This window comes from Pimephales promelas, chromosome 15 (genome assembly GCF_988280905.1).
Source record: "Pimephales promelas chromosome 15, fPimPro1.hap1.1, whole genome shotgun sequence".
Taxonomy (NCBI): Eukaryota; Metazoa; Chordata; class Actinopteri; order Cypriniformes; family Leuciscidae; genus Pimephales; species Pimephales promelas.
The window spans coordinates 21,929,440-21,955,023 of NC_142783.1; the positions used below are offsets into that span (position 1 = coordinate 21,929,440).

General features: G+C 35.9%; 2 protein-coding genes across 4 annotated transcripts in view; one reads left to right on the forward strand and one right to left on the reverse strand.

Annotated features, from left to right (window-relative positions):
• Window positions 1-2,175: 2,175 nt before the first annotated feature.
• On the reverse strand, window positions 2,176-7,699 carry erich1 (glutamate rich 1). Of its 3 annotated transcripts, none has more exons than XR_016146684.1 (6): window positions 7,570-7,699; window positions 7,011-7,148; window positions 6,524-6,664; window positions 4,668-5,033; window positions 3,277-3,395; window positions 2,176-2,821 (listed from the first exon to the last, which is right to left on the reverse strand). XR_016146684.1 is itself a non-coding variant. In XM_089120367.1 (6 exons), the coding sequence occupies exons 1-6, from the start codon at window positions 7,697-7,699 to the stop codon at window positions 2,742-2,744; spliced, it is 1,047 nt and encodes a 348-aa protein (XP_088976493.1). In that variant the 3' UTR covers window positions 2,176-2,741. The 3 variants fall into 3 exon arrangements, 2 of the variants coding, with proteins under 2 accessions (XP_088976493.1, XP_039504454.2); XM_089120367.1 differs by having other exon boundaries at window positions 3,277-3,468; XM_039648520.2 differs by lacking the exon at window positions 7,570-7,699 and adding an exon at window positions 7,300-7,563 and having other exon boundaries at window positions 3,277-3,468.
• Window positions 7,668-25,584, forward strand: part of dlgap2a (DLG associated protein 2a) — a 128,710-nt gene continuing 110,793 nt past the window's right edge. The window contains exons 1-2 of the mRNA XM_089120363.1: window positions 7,668-7,780; window positions 17,147-17,201. Coding sequence (XP_088976489.1) covers window positions 7,763-7,780; window positions 17,147-17,201 — 73 coding nt within the window. The 5' untranslated portion in view covers window positions 7,668-7,762. The remainder of the gene's footprint in view (window positions 7,781-17,146; window positions 17,202-25,584) is intronic.

Genomic DNA, 25,584 nt, shown 5'->3' on the forward strand with positions numbered 1-25,584 from the left:
TGCGACAGTACAGGATATGAGGTTAAGTTGTTGTGAAGGACGACAACCTTGTGTTGGCGTGTGTAAAGCCGGAAAGGGCTTTAAAGTCTACTGACACAGGTCAGAGGCGACCCAGTTATCAGAACAAAAACAAAATGAAAAAAAAAAAAAATTTGAAGAAAAAAGAATCCCAAAAAAATAATATACAAACATGACTTAAAACAAACAAATTTTTAAACAAAAGTCAACAACCAATCAGATGATCAGATGATTAACATGGTACCGTGTACACCAAGAATACCAATGTATTATAACTGGACAGACAAGAATACCAATGTATTACAATAGTCCTATCAGTATAAACTACTATTGTTGTAAGTAAGATTTGGTTTACAAAATTTTTATATATATATATATATATATATATATATATATATGAAGAGTTCAGATGCAAAAGCCTCTAAATGCCATTTGAAATTTTCTTCTTTAATGATGATTTTTGTCAAGCTTGTATATTTAAGTTCAGTGATTTCACTTAAATGGCAATGATAATTACCTATTAATTGTTATTCAATTGAAATTACTGAACTTAAATATACAAGTTCAACAAAAATCATCATTAAAGAAGAAAATTTCAAATGGCATTTAGAGGCTTTTGCATCTGAACTCTTCATATATATATATATATATATATATATATATATATATATAATTTATTTGATTTTTTACATTTCTTTATAAAATCCAGTAAAAACATTAATATGTGAAATATTATTCAAAGTAAAATAACATTTTTTATTTTAATATATTTTATTCTTGTGATGGAAAAGCTGAATTTTCTGCATCATTCAGTCTTCAGGGTCGCATGATCTTTCAGAAATAATTCTAATATGTTGATTTGCTGTTAAAGAAACATTTCTATTGTTATTATATTATAAAAATAATATTTTTGTTGTTTATATTTCTATGGAAATGTATTTTTGGGGGGATTCTTCGATGAATAGAAAGTTAAAAAAAAAACATTTAACAGCATTTATTTAAAATATAAATCTTTTGTAAAAATGTAAAAGTTTTACAGTTACTTTTGATACATTTAATGCATGGTTAATAAACCCCAAACTTACTGAATGGTGGTGTAGATTCTAGAAACAGTATTGTGTAGAAATGCCACCACTGTGTCTTGCTTATATACCTAGTTAAGTATCTGTTTGTTGCTACACACACCGCAAAGTGAACCTGTCTGGAGTTTTGCCTCAGGGTAGAGAACATAATAAATACAGAATATTCTCTTTCCTAACACAGTCCTGGACCCTTTAGCCACACAATGTTATATCAGTCTTTGAGTTGAGGGCCTCACTGGGGACCGACAGTTAAACAAACAGACGTCAGTCAGAGGCAGATCATTTAGTATGTTTACATTAAATAGCTTTTCCGAGGATTTATGACTGGCAGATATTTGCTCCACCTCTTTGCAGTATTGCCTTTCATCTTCTGAGTGGATATGATCTATAATCATAAATAGTTTAATTTACTTTCGTGCCTGAAGCAATACGGCTACGTAATAAACTTAAGTGACTTTTTTTTTAATGATTCTTATTCTCTATTTGTTTATTTATTATTATATATTTTTTTCAAATGTATGTGCTAAGTTTTTTATGTGAGGCACCATGTAATCTCACGGGGACAAATAAAGCTCTAAACTAAACTAAATCAATAAACTGCGATATTAAAGCTGCAGTGAGCATTTAGTGTGATGATATGCTGCACTTAGTGCTAAAACAAGATGATATTTTGTTCTTTTCAGCTGCTATAATACCACCATCACACCTGCTGTGTCGTCCGCCACATATTCCAGCTGGCATAAGAAAACATTTCTCAGAGAAACAGAAGGGTTATTATTTCTAAGCATTGTAACCTAATGGGAAGCAATAAAAAACGTATTCTCTGTCTGAGCCAACCCAGACCCATGTGATCCTATAATGGCATCAAAGCCCATTCTGTGGGTTGCCTTGAGTATCGCAGATTAGCACAAACACACACGTGGCTGTCTAGAGATGCTTGTTTAGCTAAAGTCATTCTTCCTTGACGTCATGGATAAGACATTGTATCCGTTTAAATGGATTTTGGTATGTCGTGCACTGCTCTTAATGCAGGTAGGTATATCAAACAATCAATGGAAACAAGAACACATTTGTTTATCTTGTGAATTGAAATAAAACTTTAATATCTTTATAGCTGCACTAAGACATTTTTCTAGTCACACTTATAGTCACAGTGGCTTCTCACGTCAATGCCCCAAAGTAGCTCATTAAATGTAAAAAAACCCCCCAAAACCCCCTAATGAGGCTTTGTGTTGGTGAAATGAGCAGTCTAGTGAGTAAAAGCTCTAAACAGTCTCTGAGATCATTGAGCTGACGTTCTGATGTTAAAGTAATTAGCTGCTAAGACGCTAAACCACGCATAATGAGCTGTGGAAGACCGGTGATCCAGCGCCACGGTCAATAATAGGCTATGGATAGCAGAAACAGCTGTGAGAGTGTGTTGGTGACTTGCAATAAAAAAAAAAAAAAAAAAATAGCAGCAGATAATAATTGTTATTGTGAAGGCAAGATAACTAGAATATATCATACTGGTTAAATTATGCAATTTAATCCTGAGTTTCTTGAATTCCTTGACTATAAATCAGACTGACGAGATATTACAATCAGACACCTGCTGGTTATTCACAGTCGCTATCCTCTTAGGCTCTGAATCTGGGGACGTCATGTCTTCTGCTCTCTCTGTATGGGCAAAATCTCTGTCAGCCAATACTCAATAAGAGCACATACCACTGAAACCTCATCTGTAAAACGAGAAAGAGAAAGATCATCTAAATATAACATTTGCCCATATTTATGCGTGTTCTTATGTTGTTTGCTTAGGTATCATGAATTTATGTTTACTACTGTCTAGATTTGGCTGATATTTTGGAGATTAAAATCACAACAGGACCAATCTGGTCAAATCAGGGCTAAATAAAAAAGTACAGCTTTATTTAAATGCACTATTAGATATAGATCCCCATACATTTTTTTGTTAATAGGACATCTCAACATATCTGCAGAGTAACATTAATGGCCAACTATATTAGGGACACCAAACGTTTCCATTATAGTAGTTTATATATTTGTGGGCATTTTTAGTCTTTTGGCAGTGAAATCAATATTCTTTTGTTTATAACTATTACTATAAAACAAAAACACACACATGTGTGATGTTCACAGTTCACACATGGGAGGTCCAAGCGCCCTCATTCACCTGCAGGCAATGTGCTTGTGTGCCTGAATTCTTGTAGCTGTGATTTTAACTGCTCTTCGTTATTCACCAATAGAGACCCGAGTCCACACAGCCTGGAGATCTCAGCAGGGGGCAGCGTCCTACCAGACAGACGAGAGAACAGAGTCTCAGCTGCAATGAGGGAGAGAGCATGTCCACTTTCTACACAGGAGCCTGAAAAGAAGAATATCAATTCATTATGTACAGTACCTTAATAGTTTTATACACACACATATACACTGCATCAAAACTAAGTTTTGGATCGGTACGATTTTTTATGCTTTTAAAAGAAGTGTCTTCTGCTCACCAATGCTTCATTTATTTGATAACAATAATATTGTGAAATATTTTTACTTTATTTTTAATATAAAATCATATTTTCTACTTGAATATATCTTAAAATGGAGTTTATTTCTGTGGTGGCAAAGCTGAATTTTCAGTGTCACATAGTCCTTCATTGTAATATGCTGATTTGCTGCAGTGCTCAAGAAACATTTATTCATATTAGCAAAGTTGAAAACAAATTCTAAATCGTTTGATGAATAGAAAGTTCAAAAGAACAGCTTTCATCTCATATAGAAAGCATTTGTAACATAATAAATGTCTTTACTGTCTCTTTTGATCAATTTAATGCATCTTTGCTAAATAGTATTAGTATTATAAAAGTAAAAAAAAAAAAAAAATTCTTACTGATTCTAAACTTTTAAATGGTGCTGTATGTTACAAAAGCTTTCCATTCCAGAAATGGTGTTCTTTTGAACTTTTAAACAAATAAATGCAACCTCGGTGACCGTCAAAGACTCATTTCAAAAACATAAAAAAATCTTGCCAACCGAAAAAATATTGGAATGGTAGTGTTTATTTGTCCTCAACCATAGATATACTAGATGTTGCCTTGGCTACAGCAGTTTATTAGAACGAATGCGTCAATAGAGCCGCCATCTTGGAACAGGGGACCCCCTCCACTTTAATGCATCAGCGTCAATGTAGGTCTAACGGAAATAAAATCACCATAAATCATCATTAATGATCATCATCATTAAAATCATCATAAAAATCATCAATCTCGTTTTTTTTTGGTTCGTTTCAACAGTCAGACATGTATTTATCATTGATTCCAGGAAAAATAAAATTATTATTATTATTTTTTAAAAACATTCTTTCTCGTGTGAACATCATACACAGCACAAAAGATTGCCACCATCAATTCATTTGAAGTAAAGGCAGCGTTACCTAGCTACTTCCTACGACAAGACCCCTGTTCCAAGATGGCGGCAGTTTTGACGCATGCTTAGAACCCCAACGTGACATCTAGTGTGTATGTCTATGGTCCTCAACATAGAAAAAAGTGATGCTATAGTAAAATGCTATACCAGAGGACTTGCGATCAGACAGGTATATCTCCTGTGTGGTACGAAGGAAGTGGAGCAGCTCCTCTGTATTTCCATGTCCACCCTGTGCATATGTGAACTCAATAGCTCTCACATGAGGCACCAGTCCAAGAGCGATGAGTTTCTCTTTGTGCCGTTTCTTCTTCATCTTCCTCTTTCTGTTTTTGCTGATCCGTTCATTGCTCAATGAGCTTCCAGTGTCCCCTTCATTGCTGGGATGTACAGGATCTGTCTGGCCCTGTATAGTGCCCTCTACTGGAGGGGTGGATACCTTGGCTGAAATAACAGGAGACACTTTTTTCTTTCTCCTCCTTTTCCTCTTCTTATGTAACTCATGCTCATCTGCGTCTGAAAGATCCAAAAATGGCTCATTGGTGAGTGGGATTATGGACTTTCTCACAGTACTAGAATTATTACAAAGGGGTTTTAAATCCGACAAGCATCAGGCTCCATTATCTGGGAAAAGAGGTTTAATGTGACTGATTTGTCATGAACAGATTAAAATAAATACACTATCAAAACTGAATGACATCAGTTACAGCCTCATTACATTTATGCTCTTGGTAGACTCTTTCAAATAAAAAGCATCCTTCAAGAAATGTGCACATGCTGTATAAGAGGCAATTACTAGAGTGGATAGTGCGCGCACACACACACACACACACTCCTTTGCCCTTTCATGGGTTTTCTGCGAGGCTTTTCAAGCTACTTAGGACTATACAAACACACTGAGTAGTGCTGAGCTATTGATTTTTTTCATCTGTATTCAGAGCAGAGAAACTGACCACACATCTGAGTGACACACCGCAGGAAGCAAAGATTCAGCTCATCAGCATACAGCTCATACAATGAGACCGGTTTGCAATAAAGAAGGGATGAGGAAAGGCCTCAATAACATGGACAGTATGAGTAAATGTGTGTGTGTGAATGAGAGAGAGCTTGTGAATGAAGTTATTGCTGCTCTGCGGGTCTTTTGAGGTCTATTCAGATCAATAGCAGCAAAAAGACAGTAGGATCTACAGAGCTTTTTTAGTGAAAGAGGAAAGAAGTATTGCATGCATACTAAGCCAGCAATACGACACCTGAACTAATAGACTCATGATGGTGGGATGAGTAATGTGTAATAAAAGATGTAACAATGCAACCTTGTATAGAGGAGGTGCTTGGTTTTGTCATTAAATATTTTTATTTATTAAAATGTAATGTCATATAATACAAGTACCAACAGACCCAAATTCTGTTAACCCTTGATTTGGCTTGTCCTACCTGTATAAATACATCAGGAAGCAGGAAAAAGCATGCATCAATTGGGCCACAATGAAATATCACAAATGATCAGGGCAAATCAAATATCTCAAACGGTCTGATTCCTTTTGTTCTGTGATATTTGTGCAAATTAAGCATAGAATTGACTAATTTTGTGTCTGTGTAGATGATAAATCCAAACTGTTTTCCTGATCAACAAGGATGTTATTTCTGAGGTGTTTCCACTGAATCAAACGATTTGATCATTTGGATCCACAACAGGAGTTGCAAATTAAAATAAACAGAAAAAAAAATCACCCAATATTTAAAAAACACAATTGATTAGTCTAAATAATTCAAAAGTAAAATATCTATCAGGATATCAAGATACAGCTGCAGACAGGCTAATATAATCTGCAGTGACTAATAATTATTTACAGGGATTACTAGGATCACTTCACAGCAACTAGTGGTATCCATTTCATACTGGAATGTGTGACTGAAAGAGAAATCAAATAAAGGGGAAAAGCGATGGTGGTCTTAACCAAAGAGGTGTATCATTAATAGATAGAACACGGTTTTCACCAACTCACCGACTGGGCTGTTCTCAGAGTCAGTGGAATCTGGATTGGACAGTGTGACAGGATCATCCTCGCTAGTGAGCAGGTAGCCTTGAGGAGGAGGAAGTACAGTGTAGAGCTTTTTGCCTGGTACAGCTGTACTTTTCTCATCACCTAAAAAAAAGGGAGATGAAAAGGATTATTTTACTGTACAGGATTATAGAGGCAATCACAGTGATCAGAGGAGGGCTCATTCAGCCCATCAGGCAATTGTTTAAGCATGCATGGATTAAAAAAAATGGGTATTTTTAACATGAAATGTTGCACGATGGTAGACCAATCACAACAGACTGGGCCCCCTGACCAATCAGAGCAGAGCTGGCTCTCGGAAAGGAATGATTTAGAAAGACCGATTCATGTATCGTACAGGTGATACAAAACAGAATCAGGCACCTTTAAAATAGGATAAAAGGGTCACTTTTTAAAAGTTTAAGGACTTAAGCATTAAGCTAACTCCAACCTGGCTTTTTGAGTGGGTACTGAGGTCTTTCCACAGGTGGCACAGGTACAATGCTCTGCTCTTCAGCAACGGGTTGCAGCACACTCTGCTCTTGGGATGCAGCAGGATACAATCTCTGCAGAACCTTGGACTGGAATACTAACACACACACACACACACACACACACACACACACACACACACACACGTTGTGTTCTAGTGTGTCAACGATGACAACAATAAAAACACGTGCAGAGCACAAGTTCTGTTACACACTGTCATACACTTGTATTCAATGCTCTCTTCTTACCTTCTTTTCTGACAGACATATCAGCGGCTGAGAATCACGAAGACCTTTCTTTCCTCAATCGTAAATAAAATGACACTCCATTACAATTTTTCTGATCGGTGTGTAAACAGTGGCTTTAGATAAAGCGCAAATCAGATCAATCGTCTTTAAGCCATTTAATTTTTGACTATTTTACACATTTTTAGGAATACAGGATTTAACATGAAAGGAATATAAACAATGAGCGGTAAAATCGCACACATATGTCATAAAACGTGTTTCCGACCTCACCATGATGGCGCCTGAACGTACAGCGTCCTGAACTGCTCCCTCCAGCGGCGTGGATAAGCGCTACATCACCTCCAGGGGACCGCCGCATCTGCACCTGATCTGCACCCGCGGGGCGGCGACTGCTATGCATGCACTCTGAAAACTTCGCTGCATCCTCACCACCATGTAGCCGCAAGCTCAACGAATACCTAGAATGTCAAGGTGGAAGAAGGTACGTTTAGCAATTTCTGCATGCTTGTTTTTTGAAAGGCGGAGAAGAAAACAAAAAAGTCCACTCTAGTCTACTCTAACGAGCTTGTGTGCGGCGGCGCGTGAGATGCAGAGCTCAGCATTACATCACTTACCTGACGAGAGAAGGCGTGACATTTTCACCTGTCGGATTCAACAAATATTTTGCTAATTTAGGTTTGTTGTCAATTTTTATTAAGCCTTTTATTTTATTTTATTTTAATTCCGAAAATTCCTCCAGTTTGCTCAGAATGTTCATTCTTGAATATTCAAGATATATTAAACAACTTCTTCCCGTTTCTGTGTAGCTTAACTGGGTGTGGGTCAACTGGAGTGCAATTTTCAAAACTGATAATTATCCATCTTATTATGAATGTAAGCTTAAATATGCTTAAATAATCTCAAATAATATTTTTTCTAGTTCATGTAAACATTCAGTGTTATGCAATTTACAGTCACCCAATATTAGATTATAGTTACATCCACTTATAAATGTAAACTTTTTAAGAATCGGTAATTAAAACAATGGGCTCTATGCACAGCTGCACTACTTCCTGAACTTCAGACAGCTCATTGTTTCCTGTCTGCCATCATTGGACAATTTGATTAATTCAGGTGTGTCTGACTTAAGTAGTCACAGCAACAATAATCAGACACAGACAGGAAACAAGGAGCTGGCTGAAGTTCAGGAAGTATCAGCCCATTACGTTGATCTACCACTAATCTGAATATTTGGGGTGACAGTGGGACATCCCCTTTCTTAATGTTGGAAAGATATTAAGTTGTAAATCACTAAAGAAAGACACACTCTATCACATTGTTTAATGAGTGATTAGAATTGTGGAATTTTTGGAAGTATATGACCAACATAATTTTCACTGAAAAATGTCATCTGAACAAGTAAGAAACATCCACGTTTGTTCTCATTCTGACATTGCAGTAAATCGCGCTGATTGAATCTAACAATCTCTTATAAGTTATCATATCACGCAAAACCGAGCAAATTATACTTTGTTCCCAAATTGTTAATGTTAGCAATGTCAGCATTGTGTGACTACTTGTAATGTCCTTCCGATATGTAAGTTAATGTTATTCTTGTTTTTGCATGGGCCCGGTTTCAGTCTCTTCTTTCTGTAGCCACTCCGAAGTCCGAACGAAGTCTTTAGCATTTTACAGCGTGTGAATCTTTTGTCACTGGTGATTGTCATTTGAACCTTTCTGGATCCGCCATGTAAAACTGATAAGTTTAATTATCTCAAGTGCTGTGAGAAAAGTCTATAAATCTCCACCTCCAACATCCAGCAAAGACAGGCTCGAATTTCCCGCCGAAATCCACCAGTACCACTGGAATTAAAAACATTACAAGCTTCCCGCTTTGAATCGAGCTAAAGCAAGCAGATAGTTTTGAACACTTACTGGTTATGTATTTTCTCAAATATGTAGGCTATTTTGGATATTTTTTTACAAAAAACAAAACAAAACAAAAAACAACAACAAAAAAACAACAACTAAAAAGCATGTTTCAGCTGTTTTAACTGAAGACACATGTACAGGCATATCTTAAAATATGTCATTGCCTTTGTTTTTTTCTCTCAAGATGCACACCAGCAATGTTCATTTCTAAGACACGTTTATAAAAGCTACTTAATTGTCGTCGTCTCTGAAACCAGGCCTAAGAATCTTTTGCACATCTCAAAATGAATATCAAATCTGTACATGTGTTATGATACCTAAATTCACTTGTAGCATTTAAAACAGTTGATTTTAGTTTATAATATATATATATTTTTTATTTGTTTATAAAAAAATAGCGTAGAATTTGATTACGGGGCATTTATTGGTTATATCAGGCATAATATAGGCTAATTATTCAATATCAGGTCATCCCTGATACAATGTTGCAAATAAGAAAAACTACCATTTGTGGTCACCCAAAATGGCATTCACACCTCACTCCAGTAAATTGATGCTGTTAGGATAACAATGGAAGTCTGTGTCTGTGTACCTTTTGCTTGAAAATCTTCAAATGTGTGTGTGTGTGACTGCGATAGAGCAAATTTGACAAAATATGCATCTATTATCTAAGCTGTTCTCTAAAATGACTCTAAGATGCCCATTTTAAACATATTACATAAGCCAGCAGCAGATGCAGTACAAAGCTTCCCAGATGCAGCTGTCTGTCAATGTAAGTGCGGGGTGCTGCATTCATTTGCAGTTTCAAACACCAGCTCTACAGAAATAACTCAGACGGGCAGAATCAGCCTTCTCTGTATCTTACACTTATGCTGATAGACAGCACATTTAGCTGAGGATCTGAAGGGTTCGTTGGCCCATGCTGAGAGTTTATTAAAGCTTCTTATATAGCTGCTTTACCTGTAAATATCTCTAAAAAATCATTTATTCAGTTCAGTGACTCAGAATACTCAGAATAGGTTGAAGACAGGTGTGGAATTTTGTTCTACCTGCTATGCCAATATTAGCATTTGTTTATCATATCCCTATAGTTTAATATTAGTATTTGTATTATTGTTCAGGATAATTAAAGGGTTCAGTCCGATATTGGAAGCAAATAATATTATGTCATTTTTCCCCCAATTCACAGTATGTTGTTTTTCTCTGTTGGGTTTCAAAAGTATACGTGTCAGTCCAACATTTATAGAGCTGTACGATTAATCGTTAAAAGATTGGGATTCCTACAGTAAATCAAATCAAAAGTATAGGTGTCTTTTGATTTGATTTGAATCGAGCTAAAGCAAGCAGATAGTTTTGAATAGAAAATGTAAATATAAAAAATGTTTTTATTAAGTGACTCTTTGGAATGCTTAATACTTTTTTGTCGATCACAACTTTCTGCGAACAGATGATTATGAGCACTAAACTAGATATTTAACCATACTACATCCCTACTAGTTACAGTGTATGATGTGGATCATGATGCAGGTTCCTCTGTTGTTCTTTTCCCATAAATATTTCGCCTTTTGAATAAAACACTCCATGGGATTGCCTTTATTTTCAGCTCATATCTGGTAAAGCGTGATATGACAGGAGAACTCATGGACATCAAGCCACAAGAAGCTTTTCGTGTCTCGCATGTGTGCTTGTGTCATCAGCTTAACGGCAGCTACAGTATTATTTCTTTGTCTTCTCCCATTTATAATGCAGGCATGTGTAAGTGCTTCTGTGGAAGCTCTGCTGCATGGCAAGATAAGTATAGGAAACGACGAGAGGATGGCACAAAAATTAATGAGTGAAAAAAATGAATGAATTAATGAGGCAGGGTCAGAAATATGTTTTCCGTGCTTTCCAGGGACCCCAAGAAAAATGTACACAGTGAAGAATCAGATTGACATTACCAGTATATACGAATGTTCAATATATTGGTTCCATATGAGGTAATTGTTGATGCTAAAAAAGTTTTTTATTCATTTTTACATTAAGATTATTTAGTTCATCCCCCAACAGTCACTAAAATGCTACTAATTTAATGCAAATTGTAATCGTTAAATGTAATCTTTAGCAAATGTCAAAATAAATTAACTCTGCACATTATATTGTTATAATGCAGTAAGTTTACTTGTAGCATTTAAAACATTTATTTAATTTATTTGCACAGAATAATGTAGAATTCTCCCCATTTATTGTTTACATTCTTAACATGAAAATTAAATATTGATTTCACCCAAAATGTTTGTATGAATGTATCCCTACTAGAATAGAGACCAGTCCTATTTCTGACAAAAGTGCATGTTTTGTGGAAAACCTTCACAAAACATGATTGAAGCTTCAGTAATATCTGCATACCAGTGTTTTTTATATTGTTAATTAAAACTAATCAAAATATTTTTTTTGGTAATTGAAATAAAGTTGAACTAAAATATAAGATGCAAACTCGAATTTAAAAAAATAGAAATGTTGCCGTGGCCTCTAAGTAAAATAAAAATATGTTTAAATTAAAGTACAAAAATGATTAACTTAAATTAAAAAAAAAAGACATTTAAAAAAATAAGTATATAATAGTATATTATAATAAAAATAGGTTTTAGATACTTACTAAAAGAAAATGAAGGCACAATATAGGCTAATTTAAAAATGACTATACTTATTTTTACATTTACATGATTGGAGTACCGAAAACTAAAAACCGTAACAGAACACAAGAGTTCTTCACAACTTCTCACCCTTTCTGTGGTTGTTGACCTTATCATCTCTGACTGTAGGTTCAAATGCCACAGCATGAAACATTTCTCCAGAAAACACTGTAATTAGTACTGCTGTCTCAGAGCTACGCCTTACTCCGATTACTCTGGGAATTAAGAGGTGCCTGAAAAACAGTGAGTTCTGAGAATGCACACACACATGCACACAGAGAGTATATCTGCTTGTGCGGCACAGTGTTTTTTCCCCTTGATTGTGACAGTTGGAGCTATTTAGTAATTTAGAGAGCTGCGATTAGACACACTGATTATATACACACTGATTAAGCACACCGTAAGTGTACACACACTGATTACACAGAGATTTCACACATGCTCTACCATGAGCCAGCTGGTGTCCTGTGGTAAGAGGGTCAGCTAGGGCAATGATTATTGGAGAGATGGAATCTCTATCACACTATATATTTCATATATTGTATGTTTGATATATCAGATTGTAGCCAGATGTATGTTTGATTTATGAATGAGAAATCAAGTTTAGATTTTTTCAAGATATAGTTTTTCTTTAGATGACATGCACACAAACCATATTGATTGTGACACTAGACACATAACATAAAACTGTTCAATTTGTATGCATAAAGTGGTAAGAATTGATTCAGTGCGATTCTTATGGGGCCTTTGCAAAGCATTTTATCTGTCACTTTTCTTGAAGAATTTGTTAAATTATGCTGTAAAAGTGGTTAAAGACTTTGGAGACTGTGAGGCAAATGCTCCACACATACTAAAAAGAGAAAAGTCTCATTTGAAAGTGTTTACAGCTGATAATATTAGTTTAAGTGAACAGAACTGATTACTATTTTACTCTTTAGTTTCTCCACAGTACAAATATGTAATGAAATAACATAAAACTAATAACAGTATTTATCTTGGAGTAAATGTACTTGTTTTAGTGGTGTTCATTTGGAAATGAGGCAGAGAGATTAATCCACAGTATGAACTTTTTATGATTTATTTAAAATTTGGAAAAAGAATAACATATTGCTTGTATCTTCTCTGATAATTGTGACCCGGCAACAATTATTACCATATTTTTTGATTGTTTCCATTATATAATTTTTATCCACCATAGACTTGCAAATAACAATTAGCAAAACCTTGTCTGAAAAATTGCAGACGGCAACAGTTACTAAGGTAGGATTGATCAGTAACGTTTTTAAGGCAGGGCTTAGCAAAAAGGGTTCATATATATATACATGCATGCTGACTTATGAAAATTTTCTATTGCATATTTACCTCACACACATAAGTGCTTTAGTATAAGATAGTTGCTTTTGCAGTTGGAGTAAGCAGCATTGAAGAATAATGACATATAGGCCAATGCTGTTTACGGTAACCACTTTTATTCCGCTGTGCTAAAAATGGATCATTGTTATTAGAATATATATTTTTTTATTTTCTTATTATTGAATACTTAAACTCACTCTTTGAGTCCAGAATAGATTATATCAGTGACATCTGCTGACTGTCTCAAATGGTTAAATGAGTTTTAATTGGCTTTTTTTTTTTTGCTGGGTGAACTCCGATGCGTAATCTTATCTGAGATGAGTGGAAAACCCTTGGGTTTATGAGTCTCTCTTTTTTTGTACTCTTTTCTCTTTATCCTCGTCACAGGCGACTAAGCAGAACATTGAACGTGACAGTGCACTTTAGTTTGGGCAGAAAAATGAGTTCTGGGATGCCAGCTCCTCGGTGTCAGTTCCCGTGCACTGGGAGTTCAGGGAAGAGCAGAGGTTCATTAATTCTAAAGAAAACAGTCAATTTCATTTTGTGCAGTATGATGCCGGTGGAGGAACCCACACGTCACCAACCTCTTTTCTTCATTGCTTGGCTGTTTCTGTGAGAGCTTGAGTTGCTGTGTTGATAAATAGCTGAGATTTTCTGAATCTCAAACAGATGTTTTCGCCTTTTTCTCCTTAAAACCTCTCTCAAAACCAAAAATTATATCTTTAACATTCGGTTTGCAGTTGATCTGTGATCAGTACGGACCAGTCCCCACGGTTTGACATCCATGTGATTTGCGTATTAATTGCTAAGTTTAACTGAGTGAAAGTTAATCATTTGCACATCTTGACAATTTACTCAAGCGATTTAAGTAAAAGATAACAAACACCGATTTGATTCCCCTTTAATGTCTCATCATGGCGCTTGAACTGATATTTTAACATACTTTTGTGTGTGTCCGTCTCGGCAAGTATTCTTATAAACACAGCCAGTATGTCTTAAGGCAGGGGTCAAAATATTGGAGTAAGTGCAAGGCCATATTGGTCAATATCAGCAGAGCCCCTGTTTGTCCTTTTGCAAGGACTGGTTGGCAGTTCTCTGATTTGCTTTGAGTTTGATGTGACTGGTGTGCTTTAGTTCAGGATGCAGTTTGTGAAGTCTGTGCAGGGGAACCTTGGAATTGCTCTTGCGTGAAATTTCTCTCTCTCTTTCCTCTCCCTTTCAATTTCAGTTCTCTCTCTGATGGCTCATCTGAATTGCAAGCGCAGGTTCCACAGCTTGATTAGGATTCTGAGGATGTAGTCTAGACTAGAGAATGCAGAATTTGGATTGAGAGCTAGAACTTTGAAGTTAAGCTGAGTCTTCTTTGAGTTCACCTGAGATTCGGTTTAACTGCATTTCAGAGTGGTTTATTGCAGGCTGCGTTTAACTCCACTTTTAGACATACTCTCGCAAACTTCTAACTTCCCCTTGGGTGAATCCCGACCACTATTTTGAAGTGCATTCAACTTCGCTGTGGACGAGAAGTTTATTTAGACAGACCCTCGACGAACCATGAAAGGTCCGCGAGCCGGAACTTAAACCCGGGTTGGCCGAAGTGCAACGGTGCTATATGTCGGTGCTGCCCACAAGGCTATTAGAACATTAGGTTACATGTTTTGCTATTAAACTTATATTTAGATATTATGAAATTCCTGTTATAAAATAGCAAATCAAGAAATTAAATTTTGTGAAAGATTAGCAGTCTTTGTATTTAAGTATGAAGAAAGTCTCATGAAAAACAAAAACTTCTTAAAATTGCAAAGAATTACAAAGAAAGCAAGTAAGGAGCGTACTTGTTATAATCAATGAATCTGTATGTCAGTTCAGCATGATACTATAGAAGAACAATGGTATATTTAATAAGAGTAGAATATTAAAATGTTTGCCTATAAAACTTGGTTGTTGTTAAGTAATTTTTATCTGCATCTCAACTCAAGCTCAGTGCTTTACTGTCAAATGTGCATTTCCAAGAAATAAACACAAACATTTACAGCCAATCCGAATCCACCTGTTAAAAAAAGCTCAATCATTTAAAGTGACAGGCAACTGAACTGCAGTTGTTCTTGGAGGGAATTGGCCAGAGAATCAGAGTGAAGTGAACACTAGTTTCTTAAATGTGAAGGCATGAAGACATTCAGAATAACTGAACTGAGAAAGTCCCAATTGTGGTTTACTTACCCCTTACTCCTGACTTCAAAATCCATGTTTACTGTGTGTTGCATATCTTGCAACCGATTGGTAAATGAATTGACTCTGTTCTAATCGGATTCCTCATTTAGCTTATTTCATCAATGTTAAGCCGTTTTCTAAAGCTTCCTCTGATGAGCTAAATACAATTCATGTAAGATGGAAAACATTTATTTCGGGAATGATTGTAAAACTAATATTTTTCCCTTTTCTTCCATCCACACTACACACATTTAATTTCATTCTCTTTAATACAAACAACACAAAACCCAACAGTCCTGTCTACTTGATTTAATCTCTGCCAGCACAAGTGATAATTTTCCAGCTGATTGGTTAATAATTCACTCTTTTGTGTGTTGTTTACTGTAGAGTGTCTGAGAACCTGAATCATCAGATGCAGCGTGAATGCGCAGCATGACCAAAACTATTCTATTTTATTCTATTCTATTCTATTCTATTCTATTCTATTCTATTCTATTCTATTCTATTCTATTCTATTCTATTCTATTCTATTCTATTCTATTCTATTCTATTCTTTATGATGTGTGAATATTGTTGTTGTGAATGCTGCTTATAATTTAATGACACCAAGTTAACATTTTCTAGCTAACAAGAGTTTTTTTTGAAATTGTGAAAATGGATTATAATACATTATAATGCTGAGACACTTAGTATCTTCAACAATTGAGCAATTAAACTCTAGAAATGAAACCGGATGTCGTACTAGTATCTCAATTGTACTACTGTGTGTGTGTGAGTCTGTCTGATAAAAAGTCTAGTGCCAAAGCCACCCAGCCACTAGATGGCAGCATCATTCCTATATCCTTTAAGAGGGTAAATTTGTTCTGCTGACTGAAATGAAATGACTGCTATGAAATGCTGTTAAATTGAGATTGATTTCTGGTTTTATATGTTTAATTCAGTATAACCATAAAATATGAGCAGCATAAATGGCTCAGAGTGTGAAGGATACTCTGATCTGGAACTTTTCAAAGTTGCATTCTGTGTTTCTGTTTAGAGAGCAAAATCATAAAAAACTATATGAAAAAGAAAATGTAATTCCATGTTATTAGCTCATTTTAAAACTTCCAAGCTTCATCTGAACATGATTACTATTGAACAAAATACTGTTATTTGCAGTTTACTTGTAATTGTGGCCTTGAAGAGACACAAATACCATGTGAGCCTCCAAAAACACCTGGTAGTGTGAAAGAAAGCTGGATTTACATGGGAATTACTGAACAAAAATTAGGCTGAGTTACATCTGAGTCAGCATGAATGTAAAAACCCAATTTATTACTGTATCCTAATACTCTAACACACTTTTCTCATCTTGTGTACTTGTCGAGGGTGTCGAATTGGAGGATTTTGTGTGTAGAGTGGCCTCTGTTTTCTCTCAGTGAACACATTTGTGCGGTAATCTCCTGTTTTGGCTTCATTCTTCCCTAACATCCATGTAAAGACATCCTTGTTATAAAATGTTTCACCCACACAGCCGTCCCTGCCACACACACACACACACACACACACACACACACACAGAAGGGAAACCGCCACTTAATGCTTTCTAGACCTGACAGCTTCTGCCTGTAATTAATGGCTGTTTAGACTGAATGTCCCTTCATGCATGCTTGTTCTAATTTTCTTTTTTTTATTTCTACATTTCTCTCTCTCCTTCCCAGGTGCTGCTGAGCATAGTGCAACAACACTGCTGTATCCTCCCAGACAGGAACACAGGTAAAACTATACACCTGTCATTCAAATGCAATGCTGTGTTTAGGCCCAGAGCCAGAGGCGCTTCCGCTAACGGTGTTCGACCTAGATGTTGATCTACCAGTTTGTGTGTGTTTTTGACGTGATTGATTGGGCAGGTAGATTTACTGAGGTACTCGCTGTGCGCTGCGACTCTGACTCGGCTAGTGTCGGTCTTCTGATGTAGATCCAGCTTCGCATATGAGTCAAAATAGACCCAAAAAACTGTCTTTTGGGGTTTGAAAATCAACATTTGCAGCAAAACCTGGAACAAAATTGATTTTGAGTAAGGGTTAGTGGAGGGAAGAACCTAATTGGATGACTCAGTGTGTATGGATTGTACCTGTGCGTCTTGCACTTACAGTTTCATCCATTTAATTGTAACCATTTACACTAATTTTAGATAATTAAGCCCAGCATTTGTGAATGTACTTGGGAGTATAAAGTACTAGGAGTCCTGGAGGACTTTAAAAGCTAAAATTAAACGCATTTATTATTGTACATCAATGTTTATCTTATAATAGGCAATTTAAAAAAAAAAATTAGATTATCATTTTGTGTTTCCCTAATTGTCATGCTGTTGTACACTTTTGATCTTTAAGTGTGTACTATTCTTCTTTATTATTCTTCCAGTAAACATATAGAAACTAAAATTGTAGTATTTTATTAAAACTAAAATTATAGTATTTTATTTTATTAATTATAATATTTTATTGCGAAGCAAAATAACATACAATTTTATAAAGTATTTTCATTTTTGTTTGCAATTTGCAGAAAAGTGTCATTTTTCGTTTCATACATAAAACAGCACTAAAGTACTGATTAAGAAAATTATTTGTAAATAACTTGAAGTGTGTACCTTTGTGTAATGAGGGAATCTAGTGGTCTTTAGGGTGAAGTGTGTTTATGTGTTTTTTAAAGTGTGTGTCCTGTGTAGTACAACGTTTTCTGTTGTAGTAGGGTATGAGTTAATCTAAAATGTTTATACAGTAATTAGTTGTATTTAAAATAATAAGTCAATGATATGCCCCATTTAGATAGCTAAAGTGTACAGTGCGTGTGGTTATAAGTCAGGTTTATTGCAGGATAATCCACATGGTGGATGTTCACATAACTGTCTCCATAAATATTAAGATTAAGATGCCAGGTGTTGGTTTAAAAAACGTTTCATGGCATGTAGACCTTCAGTTTTTGCATTATAAAAGTCTTAGAAATGCAGCAATTATTCACTGCCTCCATTGGGCATTTTGTATTAAACCATTGTGCCAAGTTTGGAAGTTGGGGGGTTTTATTCCCAGTGGATGTTCTGTAGAGTTTGAATGAATTGGTGGTATTGCATCAATGCTGTGACCATGGTTTTATCCTGTTTCTATGGAGACAATGTAGACCATGTCAGTATAGGTTTACTATCATTTTATATCCGTCCGAAAGCCATTTTACCTAATGCATCTGAAGCATTCACAGGCATCAGCCAATTTACATTTTAAATTTCAGGTTTGGCCTTTGCTTTGGAGCTGATCTCAACTCCAGGCATTGAAGGTGGCCACCACAGATTTTCCCCTCATTATGCAAATTGATGTCACTGATTTCTCCTCTCTCTCAGCTTTGTATAGACCTGTTGTAAGGCAGAAAGCTGCATCTGTGAGTACAAAAACACTCTCTGCGACATAAAGGGAGAGGCAGATGTTTAGGCTATATGTAGCAGCTTTTGATGACGAAGAAGACAACACACTTGCTTCTGGCAATGTGCTAACAATACAGAAATATCATGAATTCAAGAATCAGTGAGTAAGTTTCAGTTATAAATGTGCTGTAAGGCAGAAAATGATTTTTTTCCCTGACAGCTAACAACAGCCACCCACACAGCTCTTCTGGTTCTGCTATAGCTACGGGAGGCTGTGATAGTCAGCTACAGAATCATGTCATGAGGAGTGACACGTAAACACTTTACAGTGGCGTGTGGTGGACTTCTTGAATGAAGAGGCAAAGCCTCCTTTTCCCCAGTGTACAATGCACAGTTTCTTGTGCTAAAAGCCTATGGGGCACCTTATATCTTACATTTTTAGCAAGAATACAGTACCATGACATTTTATTTACAGTAAGTACATAGTACATACTACTATTCTTTAAATCAGTTCACATTGATGTCTCATCTATTTTTTATTTATTTATAGATTTATTGATACATTTACATTACATTTAGTCATTTAGCAGACGCTTTTATCCAAAGCGACTTACAACTGTGGACTAAACCAAGCGAGTCATCGTGAAGAGGCAAAAACAACGCAAGTGCTCAAAATACAAAGTTCAACTTCAGACATTGCACGGGGTAGCATAAGCCAGATAATCAGGGATTTAAAAGAAAAGGATTTTTTTTATGTAAAAATATGAAAAGGACATTGATAAAAATATAGATAGCTTAAATATTGATAGTACAGCTATATAGTATTTAATAAAAAACATTGTTTAGAAGCTTTTACCAAGCATACTGCTTTTGTATTTTTTGTTATTATTATTATATTATTAATTTCACTGCAACGTGATATTGTCCTAAAGTGTATGAGTGTGTATCGCCTGCAGAAACACTGCATCCGTAGGGGCTGCCATTGTTGTTTTGGGAGTACATGGATCTAGTACGAAGTCACGGGTTGGACTGCCGTTCCAGTGCACTTTCATTGGTATAAAGTTGGAAAAACACTTACAGGTTGCCTGGAATGCGGCATTATATTCTGTCATCTTCCTTTTGGAAGTTCCATTGGAATTTTCCCGCACGTTAATTCTGGCCAATGATTGATGTGGATGTTGTCATATGACTATATTTTGGTTCGTTTCATCCACTCATCAACTGATTCAGACCAGAGCAATCAGTGTGGTGTAAAAACGAACCAAAACCCCTGAAAATGCTACAAAGTATAATTTTTCACCCTTGGTCCGGACCAAATGAACCAAACTAAGATAAAGTGATTTATATGGATACTACTCAGTCTCATATTTTATTACATTCCTTTTTTTTATTGTTTTATTATGATTTTCTTATCCACATTTTTCTTCGAGAAAAAACACCTGCTTTAAACACTTATTTGTTCCTGGCTGTTTGACTCCATCATTGTCTCATTTGTTCTTGAAACACATTGTACGCCTACGGCTCCTTCATACTAGTAAATGATTTAAGGTGTGTGTGTGTGGTGCATACTCTTAATAACCACGTTAATATTTCAGCATTACTTTCCACTGCTTTCACTGTTGGTGGTTTGGAAGAAGTCAAGCAAAATTTCTTGTGTATATTGAAAGAGTTGCTATCGTTAAATAACAGAATTACCATTTGCTCTTGTGAATGACTTTCTTGTTTATGCTAATGTTTTGATTAGTCTGCAGAGGTGCAAAGTTTTTTTTGGGAATTGCTGATGTTCCACAAAACTTTTTGTGTGGCTCTGCTTTGCATTCTTAGAAGAGTGTTTGTATTGATTTTTCAGTCCCTGTAGGGGTTATGTGCTCTCTCTCTCTCTCTCTCTCTCTCTCTCTCTCTCTCTCTCTCTCTCTCTCTCTCTTTCTGTTTGATAAAAGATTGTAGTCGACAGAGAAAACCCTCCTCTTGCTTCCTCTCCCCTCTATGTCATGGTCATTCAGATTAGAAGACATTTTAACACTATGTGTTAGTGTTTCATCAGCATGTAGTGGGAGTCCTGCTAATGAAAATTGCTATATAGAAACAAATTTGTCCTGTATATAATGGCCAAGGTCTTTTTACCCCCCAGTAAAGGCATTCTTGAAATGCATCCAAAGTAGGACAGGATTATAAAAATGGATATTCACAGTATATTTACATAAAAAAATGAAGCAACATTGGGAATATTGTGATGATTTTAACATACTTTTTATTTAGACATTCAATTTTGTTAAATACACGCCATTTCAGTTTTGACTGCAGCTGGTCATCCAGAACAATAAACTTTTCTCTTTGTTTGAATGAAGCGTCCAGAGATTGTTGATTCTGGCGCGGCTCATCTTTCTCTGCACTTGCTATCATGTTCTGATTTCAAATGCTTTATTAAGTGTTGAAGCTGCTAATCTTGTGCCACCCCTCGCAATTGCACTATGGCATTTGAGACATGTCACCGTTTTACTGGCTGGTTGGTCCAGTCTTAAATACTGCCTAACAGCGGACATACTGCTAGCGCGCGCTTTCTTCTTCATTGCTCTAAACAGTGGTTGCTTGTGGCAACAGCACAAGTTCCTGTGTTGCCACAAGCAACCACTGTTTAGAGCAGTGAAGAAGAATTGATCTCCGATTTGCAGCGTCAAGTAAAGGTAGTTTGCAAAAAAAAAAAAAAAAAAAATCGCAAGAGCAACAAGAGATTTGGAGCTTATGGCAGACGCACCCAAGATGATTTGCGCTGTGATTGGCTGAATGTTAGTTCACTCAAGTCTAAGTAACAAATCAGATAATTCCCATTTGTGTACTGTTACCTGAGCACCCCTGTTGAGAGATGGAGATTTCTGATTGGTTATAAAAAAAACTCTGTTGTTTTGAGATCTGTTTAACTCCCAGAAGAAGGCATAGCCGAAACGCGTTGGAGTTTTTTAGATGGTTGATTTGACCAGGCCATGGTAATAAAGGCTTTTTAACTTTCCTACTTGAGAGTGCCTTGGAGTTCTCTTGCTTTTTCGTCATATTCAGTTTCCCATCCAAAGAGCACCTCTATTTTAACCAAACTTTGAAATCCAGGAAGCGCTCCTTTACCCCTACTGTTTGCTAACAAATCAGAGAACACGGGCGGAAATAGTGGCGCAGGGGACAGAATCACCTGTTCCTAAAAGTGCGATTGCATCATTCCCCCCGTTTGCTACGCCCCTGCATATACGTCAAATCAATAATTAATTCAGTGTGTTGTTGATTAAATGTTTAGCCAACTTACAAAAGCCGGTCTGAGTAGTTCCTGAGAAAGAGTAAATAAATGAAACGAGAGGGGAAAAAAGTGAAGAGAGGGGTGAGAAGAGGTGCATTGTCTGAGGAGTAGTTGATTCCTCTGATTTGATGGGAGGATGAAAGCATTATATTGAGGTGAAGAGGTGAAGACAGAAATGGTGTGCATGAAGTGACACTCGCTATGTGCAGTGAGTGGCCAGTGCTCAGCAAATGAAAGCAAACGAAAGTGTGTGTGCTTTAAAATGTGAAGTACGCTCTCTGTGTCCTATTCTCTTGTAGTCTTGTCACAGTACTGAAATTTGATAAGATAAAAAACTTAAAAAAAAGAAAACGATTTTCGATACCATTTTCGAATAATGTATTATTATCTCATAATTTTTTGATAGTTTGAGTAATTTGGTTGCAATAGCTTACACACAGCACAGGCTGTAAATTGTAAAACTAAAAAGACAAGTAAACAGTCAGTAATAAAATAAGAACAAATAAACAAAATGCAAACGATAGCACAAATAAAAATAGTAGAATAAAGTTATAAATAAACAAACATGGCTTTAAGTTTTGTCAGGCCTAACAGTAGTATTCCAGTAAGAAGCTCTACAGAAATGAAAGTAATTAAATGTAAAAATTAAATACAGATTAATGCTTAAAGTTACAAAAGTTAAGAGCATTGAATGATTTTCTCAGTCTTTTGTTCTTTGATTAACTTGACAGACAGCAGCAGGATTATTAGGATTGTTGTCACTTTAAGAGCTACTGCACAGATCCAATATACTGTTACACAACATCAAGATGCGATTTATTTTGTAACTATTTACATTCCAAAACCAACTGTACCTTAATACTCGGCAAGGCGGGCATTTTGACATAATTTTGTAGGTATTTGACCATTTAAGTCTAATTATTATAAGCCAAGAAAAAGAGGTAAATTTGACACTCGCGAGCTGTTTGAGATGCGGCTTTACGAGAGCGCCACTTATATAGATCAGTGGTACGTGCGCTTTTGATGTGAGCATGAAACCTGTGGGAATGACCAAAAAAAGCGAAATACAAGCACTACTTAATCGTAGCGAATGAGATAAGTGAGTGACAGGATGCAGGTGTTTGTCAATTCGCTGTCCATTGGAAAGAAGAGAGTGTGAGAATGCGAAGTTTGGTATCGGTGTATCAATAGTGCGTAAATTGAGTATTGGAACTGTTTCAGATATTTCAGTATTGATGCACATCAAAATATAGATATTTTTTACAAATCGATATTTTTTGTGATGAAAATTGTATTATTTGTCTATGCTTAATACACATGCAGAGAGGGGATGCGGGTGGCACCACACACACCTACACAGGGGATAGGATGGTTCGCAAACATGAGGGAGAGGAGGAGATAAAATGAAAGCGGGGGAAAGGAAATCACTGTGCTGCACAGGAAATTAGATGTTGGAGAGCTTGATATGGTTCTGCTGTGTGTTTGACCTGTCTGAGTCAGCGCTCAGACCTGATCTGACCTTGTACGGCATGGCCAGAGAGCTTAGGACCCCATCACACAGCTCATCAGCACTGCTGACCCCTGAGAGCTACTCGCCGAGGACAAGAGAGCTACCGCGGTTGGGCGTGTTTACTAATCCATTATAATAAAGGATCGCATGTTGTTGGTTTCAAGTTAGATATGTAAATCAGGGAAACATGGGACAGTCTGGAAGGTTTAGGGGTTACAGTAAGAAGTTTGATAAATGGATCAGCATGATCTGTTCATAGAACTTGAAGGTCAGATCAATAAAGAAGGATGACTGATGACTAGGTCTAATGTGAGAATGATTTGGGTCAATGAGGGAACTGTCACTTGCCCAACCAAGTTAGAGTGAGTTATTTTGATTTAAACATGTCACAACTCTAAATATACTATACCTTTCATAGTTTGGGCCTGAATTGATTTGATCAAAAAACATAAAACAGTTTTTACAAAACAGTAAAAACACAAATAGGTGAAAAATTAATGTAATTTATTCCTGTGATGGCAAAGCTACATTTTCAGCATCATTACTCCAGCATCATTTCTCCAGTGTCACGTGATCTTTCAAAGACATTCTAACATGCTGGCTGGTTTGATGCTCTAGAAACATTATTATTATAGTATCATTGATGAAAACTTTTGTGCTGTTTGATTTTTTTGTGGAAACCATGATGCATGCTATTATTTCATTAATGGAAAATTCAAAAACACAGTATTTATTTGAAATAGAAATTTTCTGTAACATAGTCAAAAAACTAACAACACTGACAAACTTTTGAATGGGTGTGTATATGTTGAACTTGGAAATAATTGAAGGTTGTCTAAGGATTTGTAGCCATCATGGATTTAATTGCTGTCACTTCTAATAGCTATAATTGATTAAATATTTATCTTAAAATCTTTTGTAATTTATTACTACTTTAATTTAATAATAATAATAATAATAATATAAGGAAAATATACCAAAAAAAAAAAGTAATACATTTTTAAATGGTAGAGCCAGTGAGAATAGTGGCAAGGAAAGTAAGAATGTAAACTGCTAAACTAAGAAAAATATCCTTATTAACTTGTTGTTGCACAGTAAATTAACAATTTACAATGATCCTGTTCCCTTTCTCTACACTGACCAATATAAAGAAGAAAAAAACCAACAAATATTGCTTTGTATAATTTTTGAACGTGTATCCACCCAAACTCTTCTTTTCTCTCTTCCTCCTTCCCCTGAGCTTGTTGAGCAGACAGTCATGAAGACAGATGGCTGTTATTAGAAGGTGTAGGGCCCGGAGAGCGCTGGATTCCACTTCAGTCACTGCTGGCCATAGACCACAAGCTCATTAAAAAAAATGCAATGTGTGATTTTGTTCACACCTGCTTCAGCTGCGGCCAAAACTTCAAGCAGATGCACACACACAAACACATATGCACACACAGTGCATTTCACAAAGAGACGCATGCACCCACGCACAAAAACAAACACAGATGTGCACACATATACAGTAGTTCTTTTCACCCATACTATACTAAGGACATCTACAATTTGACTGTGATATGGCTTCTTCAATGTGTGAAAACAATACATGAGCATTTAATATGGTAAACTAAAGCATATATAGTTTAGTGGGTGAACATTTAAATTTACACAATAGGAGTTTAAAGTCTCGAATTCACATTTCAAACCCATTTTATATCTGTAATATGACATACACTAAAATGTTTGCAGTCGGTAAGATTTTTTTTTTGTGTGAAAGAAAATGATACATTTATTCAGAAAGGTTGTTATTCATTGGTCAAAAGTGACAGAAAAGACATTTATAATGTTGCAAAAGTCTATTTCAAATAAATGCTGTTCTCTTGAATTTTCTGTTTTTTAAAAAATTATCTAAACAGCACAGGGGTTTTCAACATTGAAATAATAAGAAATACTTGAACCCAAAAGT